The 7,071-nt window shown below is 30.4% G+C and overlaps 1 protein-coding gene across 1 annotated transcript; it reads left to right on the top strand.

Moving 5' to 3' along the window:
- Positions 1–1,692: 1,692 nt before the first annotated feature.
- Positions 1,693–4,329, top strand: LOC101498457 (uncharacterized). The gene is made up of 5 exons (XM_004510042.4): positions 1,693–2,046; positions 2,128–3,082; positions 3,198–3,293; positions 3,453–3,589; positions 3,923–4,329. Exons 1-5 carry the CDS (start codon positions 1,841–1,843, stop codon positions 4,095–4,097), a joined length of 1,569 nt encoding a protein of 522 aa, XP_004510099.1. The 5' UTR covers positions 1,693–1,840; the 3' UTR covers positions 4,098–4,329.
- The last annotated feature ends 2,742 nt before the right edge of the window (positions 4,330–7,071 follow it).

Raw genomic sequence — 7,071 nt, 5'->3', positions numbered from 1 at the left:
GTAAAAGTTTATCTCGGCAAATATAAGTCCAAACACTATTTAGAGATTGTTCTTGAAATTTGTTGATAGCCATTGAGAATAAGACAATTACAGAGAATTGTTGTTTTATGAGTCTAGAGATTGCCTTTCAAATGTGTTGATAATCATTGAGTATAAGACAATTATAGAGAATTGTTCCCTTATCAATTTGAAAGTTTATGGAGATTGCGATGGTGACATTGACATGCGAGAAATTAATGTAAATGAGCATGTCAATGTTTTTGCCTAAAACAAATTTTGCTTTAAGAACATGGTTTATCAATCTCATAATTTTTAACTTTGTTCCTTTACAAAAACTTATAGATTGGTTAAGATTTCTCAACAACATTCCAAGAGTATCAATCTTAAATTTGATTTTGTAGTTTGGAAGACCAAACGTTCCAAGTGATTTTGTGATGCTCACATTGACATGCTAGGAATGTAGATGACATTGCTTATGTTTTTGCTTGAAATAAATTTTAATTTAAGAACATGATCTGCCAATCTCATAATTATCAATTTTGTCACAATACACAAACCTTCATATTAGTCAAGATTTGTAAATAGCATTACAAGGGTGTCATTGTTTAATTTGATTTTGTGGTTTGGGAGACCAAAAATTAAAAGTGGGCTTTAAAATCCAGGTGTTAGTACATCGAAAAAGTTATTGTCATTGATTTCAAATATTATTTTTCCTCACCTAAAAAATTGAAAGCAATTTCATTTAAAGTATAACTCTAAGTTTTGTTATAAGCATACAAACCTAAATAAAGATAGATCATAAAATACTTGGGGTCAAGTTGAACACGTGGTCATTAATTTTGATCAACCACTTCAATAGTTGATGTCAATATTGCATTACATTGTAACGCCTTGTAGTTTTGAAATAAATTAGGATTATGGATGAGAATAGATTATGTCAGGTCAGACTTTGAAAGGTTTGAATCCGAATTTAAGATTAATTTTTTAAGATTATCAATACTAATATTTTTTTAGATTATCTCAATACATATTATAATGAGATAATTATTTTTTTACATTACTAATTTAAGATTATCTCAATACTAATATTTTTTTAAATAGTATATAATATATCATAGTAACTAATATATTTTTAGGTAATAGTAACTAATATTTAATACATGTGAAACAATAATATTTTTTGTTTATAAATAAGGTCAGATTCCTCAAAAATAAAATAAATAAGATTAAAGAGATTACACATTTGATCTTACTTATAACTTTGTTGCTCTTCATGAGTAATTTTTTTTATTGATATTAACATATTTTTCTATGTCCGTCAATCCACTTTTTATTTAATAAAATCAATCTTTTAAAAAAAATATATTAATATATATTTTTTTGGTCTTAAAGTAGATTACAAATATTACTATAATTAATTCATCAAATTTTCAGATTGAAACTTGAGATAAGGATAATATATATAATACATATTATTATTGCGTTAAATTGTCTTGTATATTTTTAATTACTATTTATAAGTTTATTTATAAGTTTGGGACTAAATGAAAAATAGTTTGAGAGACTTATTATTTATAAGCTTTTTTCTTTTTGATAAAAATTATAAGTTGTATATCATAGGTTTCAAAGATTTAGCAATAAAGTAGCAGAATTTGTAATGTAAGTAAAATGTAGTCTAAAAAAAGGATGTTTAAAGTTAAAAACAAAAATGGAATGGTTTGGGTAGGTGGGTGAGTGAGTGAGTTGAATGACAGTGACAACACTAAACTATTTATCTCTTTTCAATGTATCCGCTGCTTTGTGATTTTAAGTATTTAGAAGCTTATGTTTCTGCTTCTGCATGATGATGATGATGATGATCTACGCACTAGTACTAGTTTCTGTGTTTCCAATTATTCTAGTAGTTAATGTTAATGCTTCAATTCATCACTACAACGACCCTTTCACTCACCGCTCCAACGCTTTCTTCTTCCACGCCGGCACCGAAGCCCTCTTCTCCTCTTCTTCTTCTTCTTCTTCTTCTTCTTCACACAATTCCTTCATCAGGTATCTAATCTACGCTTCATATACTCTTTTCTTTTACTTTTATTATTAGATTAGGGTTTCATTCAATTCAATTCAACTCAGATTTGAAACCGTCACCTTCACGAGACCCAAAGAATCCGCCATCGCCCACGGCAAAATGCAGCAGAACACCGGCCTCGTCGAAGCCATCATTCTTGAAGTCAAAGACAGAAACAGAATCGGTGGATTCCATTTCAATCCCAAATCCGATTTAATCTGCTGTGACCCTACCCTCGCTAAAGACCAAAACTGCAACCTCGGTGAAGTCATCATCCATACAAACCCTAACAACCCCGATTTCCCCAAACGGATCAAAACCTTCTTCCAAGGAACCTACGAACTTGTCCACATGGATCCTCAAACCGTTCAAATCAACGTCACTGGCATGTACTATCTCTACTTCATGTTCTGTGACCCTAACCTTAAAGGCACAACCGTCACTGGAAGAACCGTTTGGAGAAACCCCAACGGTTATCTTCCTGGCAAAATGTCCCCTCTCATGACCCTCTACGGTTTCATGTCTTTGGCTTATCTATTCCTTGGTCTTCTCTGGTTTTTGAGGTTTCTTCAGTTTTGGAAAGACAAGGATAACGTTCATGTCCACCTTCATTACCACATCACTGCCGTTATTGCCCTTGGAATGTGTGAGATGGCTCTATGGTATTTTGAGTATGCCAATTTCAATGCCACTGGAAGCAGGCCTATGGGAATTACCATATGGGCTGTTACTTTCACCTCTGTCAAGAAGACCCTTTCAAGGCTGCTTCTGCTCGTTGTATCTATGGGATATGGTGTTTTTCGCCCCACCCTTGCGCAGGGAGTTGCCTATAGAATTATGCTTCTTGGGGGGTTCTACTTTCTTGCCTGTGAAGCGTTTGAGCTTGCTGAGCATTTGGGGAACATCAATGACTTCTCTGGAAAATCTAAGTTGCTGTTGGTTCTCCCTGTTGTTTGCCTTGACTCATGCTTCATTCTGTGGATCTTCTCTTCATTATCTAAAACCTTGGAGAAATTGCAGGCAATTACCAATTTCTCACTTCTTCATTGCTACCAATTATTGGGACTGTCGTAAGTTGGTGAGTTAGGCATAACATTTCTACTTATTCTCATTTTCTATTTGTTTTTGGACGCAGACAAGGAGAAACTTGGCTAAACTGGAGCTCTACCGAAAATTTACAAATACCCTTGCATTGTCTGTGCTACTGTCCATTGCGTGGATTGGCTTTGAGGTAGTTCTTGCAAAAAATGTTTGATGCGTTAGAATAATTTTTTCAATATGTGCTCTCTCTGTAGGAGTATCCAAGCAGTTTCTGCTTTTCATTCAAACAATTTTTAAAAAAATATTAGGTTGATATTGCTAACAAGCATTTGTTACTGTGTTCAACCAGCTGTACTTCAATGCAACCGATCCCTTAAGCGAACTGTGGCAAATTGCTTGGATTATCCCGGCTTTCTGGTCCCTGCTTTCATATGCTCTCTTGGTGGTGATATGTGTCCTTTGGGCTCCTTCTCGTAACCCCACTAGGTATGTGCTTTCCAGTGTCTTTATTAATGGTGTTATTAAGAGAGTTATGTTATGTGGTTGTTTTATGCTAATATTATGTAAAGCTTTATTTGTAATTTCAATCCACTGCTAGCTACGATAGTTGTAACTTGTAATAATATTGTGTCTCTGCAGAGAAGTTGACGTATCTCTCTATATCAGAATTAGTAACTCCTTTGAAATAATATCTGTATTTACCTCCATCATTTGATTTATTTTACTTTCTTTCTGATGTTCTTGATGCACTGGGACTGAATGTTATATCACAATATTATTTTCTGGTAAGACTGATCACATTTATATATTTATTTCTAGATATGCATACTTAGAGGGAACAGATGACTTTGATGAGGAGGGTATCTCTCTGACAAGCAGCGTAGCAAAGTTGAGTGGGGATGTTGCAGCCAAGCTGGAACGGAAGGAAAGGAAAGGTTCTAGTGCCACAGATCTTGCATTTGGAGAAGATATTGAGGAAGATAAACGAGAATAATGTCAGTCAGATTGTATAGTAGTGTTTCATATGACATAATCTCTTACAAGAGGCCTGTAAATATTCATATATACAAATAGTTATGTATGCGGAATGTGTCAGTTAGTAATAGGGAAACAGAGAGGCAGTGTTATTAAGATCAAAATCGTAATTGCAGATGACACGTTCTATTTTGGAACGTTCTCCATAACTAACATATGTTGTGATAAAATCATACCCAAGCTTAGTTTTAGATGACTATCATCCTTATTTTTATGCCTTCCAATTATCATGCCCTTTTGTTTGGGGGCTTTTCTTATTTCTTAGCATATTTTCCGGAGGCCTTATATGCAACGTGTTTAAGTGAAGTATACTTAAAGTTACAGAAATAATTGCTATTTACTTTGAATGATGATGTTGGAGATGTCATTAAACACCTTAAATTTTAAAATAATATATAATAATTTATACGAGAATTTTTAAATCTTAAAATTTAAAAAACAAATCTGTTTTTAAGAAAATAAAATTTTTATAATAAATTTAAGATATCATATTTTTTAAAATTCAAAAGAAACACTTTGAACTTTTTTTTCTTATAAAATAATGTAATTTTCATAAATTTGATTTAACAATAATTTCTTAATTTAGTACTTATAAGTTTTCATACAAAAAGTTGTTTTTAATTAAATAAATAAAAATATAACTTATAACTCTCATTCTCGGTATCACATTTCAAAGTGAAATTTCTCTCAAACTTGAACTTTAAGATTCATTAACATGTAATAACTACGATTTCACAAACGCATGATTAAGTCAGTCAAACACAAATAACGAATGTGTGTTTCAAATTCATCTTGATAATATAATATAAAAATGAATAACACGTAAAAAAACCTAATATACTGTATCATAATCACATTACGATATATTAAAATATTTAAGCAAATAGTACATATTATAACATAAAAGTCACTTCAATAAAATAATTTCTCATTATAATATGAATCAAATCATCTAAGAGAAATTATTATTACTTTTAAAACACATCAATCACAACAAAACAATCACAAAGAAATACAATGCACGATCTTAAACTCTATTTCACATAGATCCCTTCAACTCAATCCAAGACACATATACGCGACATTCGAGGTAAATATGTGTTGCATGGTCGTACTCGACATTTGGAGTGCTACCTCCAAATCACATAGAAATTCTCCACCTGAATACCTCAAAGGTCTAACAATTTTGCTTTGAGGCTCGACAGTAAACCGTCACAATGAGATTCAATTCAGTTGTACTTCCTTGAAATCACCAGGCTTGTCAGGTCATATTTATATGATGACAAAATAATCTTTCACTTCAAAAAATTTGAATATTTATTTTATGCCCTCGTTGACCTATGATACTCTATTAAGACTGTCGTCTCAAATACAAATTAGAATCATTATTAGATCTAAATCGTAATTGCGGATGATACGGTCTATTTTGGAACATTCTCCATAACTTAACTAACATATGTTGTGATAAAATCATACCCTAGCTTAGTTTTAGATGACTATCATCCTTATTTTTATGCCTTCCAAATTCCAATTATCATGCCCTTTTGTTTGGGGGCTTTTCTTACTTAGCATATTTTCCGGATGCTGGCCTTATATGCAACTAAGAGCGAATTTTGACTACGTGTTCAAGTGAAGTATACTTAATGTTAAAGAAATAATTACTATTTAATTTATTTAATTTGGATGATGTTGTTGCAGATTGTGATTGAAACACTTTAAATCCTAAAATAATATAGGCTAAATTACATTCGTGGTCCCTTAACTTAATTTTAGGTAACGTTTTAGTCCTTTATCTTTTTTTTTTCCGACTTAGTCCTTTATTTTAATTTTAAGTGACAATTTGATATTTTATATTTTAAAATTTCAACAATGATATCCTTTTTTATACAAAAATTCAAAAAAAAATTCAATCAAAACTCATAAAATTAATTATATTCTTCAATATAATATAAATTTCATCAAATTCCTAACGCAAATCTTCAAATAAACTCATATTTTCATACTTTATTTGATATTTTTAGGAATAAAGGACTAAATCGGAAGAAAAAAAAAGATAAAGGACTAAATCGGAAGAAAAAAAAAAAGATAAATGACTAAAACGTTACCTGAAATTAAGTTAAGGGACCACAGATGTAATTTAGCCAATAATATATGACTAGATGTATATTTGTGTATTGCACAGGTTTTTCAATGAAATTAATTTATTTAATTTTTAAATTGTTTATAAAGTTAAAAGTATTCATTTTGAGTGAAATATTTTAAATAGATATGTCGTAAAATATCAACATGTTAGAGATTAAGTTCGGAAATATATAAAATTATTTTGATATCGTAATTTAGTGAAAAATTTAATTATTTATCAATGTATTATACTAAGAGATTGGAAAATTCAAAATTATGAAAATTGTTTATAAAGATGCAAATGACAATTGATATTCGAAAACGTTTCAAGTTTAACAAACTTGTGTATGACAATGGAATATATTTCATAATCATAATTAAAGTGTTTATTTGTACAAATGAAAGAAATATTATTTCCATTGTTATATATTTAATAATATTCAATAAACGTAAAGTTTCAGTTCATTATAATAAAATATACACAATAAAATTGAAATAAAAATTAATACTAAAAAATAAATTAGTAAAATTATTTTAGTGTCATGAGTTTGCTTAAATTTACTTTGATGGCAATTAGCTTACTAACCAAACTAAGTTTAACATAGTAAATAATTTATATATAGAAATTTTTTTGGTCTTAGAGTAGTCCCCTCTAGCAACATCAACCCCCAGTGACAATCATTTGAATCCATCATTTTTCTAGTTACCTAAACCACCTTCACATTTATACAACAACTAATCGATACAATACAGTCATATAGAAAATATGTAGACTTATAAAAAAAATGAAATGCATAAGCACAATCAAATCA

Source organism: Cicer arietinum, chromosome 7, assembly GCF_000331145.2.
Source record: "Cicer arietinum cultivar CDC Frontier isolate Library 1 chromosome 7, Cicar.CDCFrontier_v2.0, whole genome shotgun sequence".
In the NCBI taxonomy this organism is placed as follows: Eukaryota; Viridiplantae; Streptophyta; class Magnoliopsida; order Fabales; family Fabaceae; genus Cicer; species Cicer arietinum.
The sequence above is the reverse complement of the archived record's forward strand: the minus strand, read 5'-3'. Positions and strand labels throughout refer to the sequence as shown.

What these genes read in the sequence shown, in the direction of transcription:
- LOC101498457 (XM_004510042.4), top strand. Translation starts at nt 1,841, where the DNA reads ATGATGATGATGATGATGATCTACGCACTAGTACTAGTTTCTGTGTTT. An exon ending in AAACCTTGGAGAAATTGCAG is followed by an intron (nt 3,083 to 3,197) that starts GCAATTACCAAT and finishes TTTTGGACGCAG; the next exon opens with ACAAGGAGAAACTTGGCTAA. An exon ending in TTGCGTGGATTGGCTTTGAG is followed by an intron (nt 3,294 to 3,452) that starts GTAGTTCTTGCA and finishes GTGTTCAACCAG; the next exon opens with CTGTACTTCAATGCAACCGA.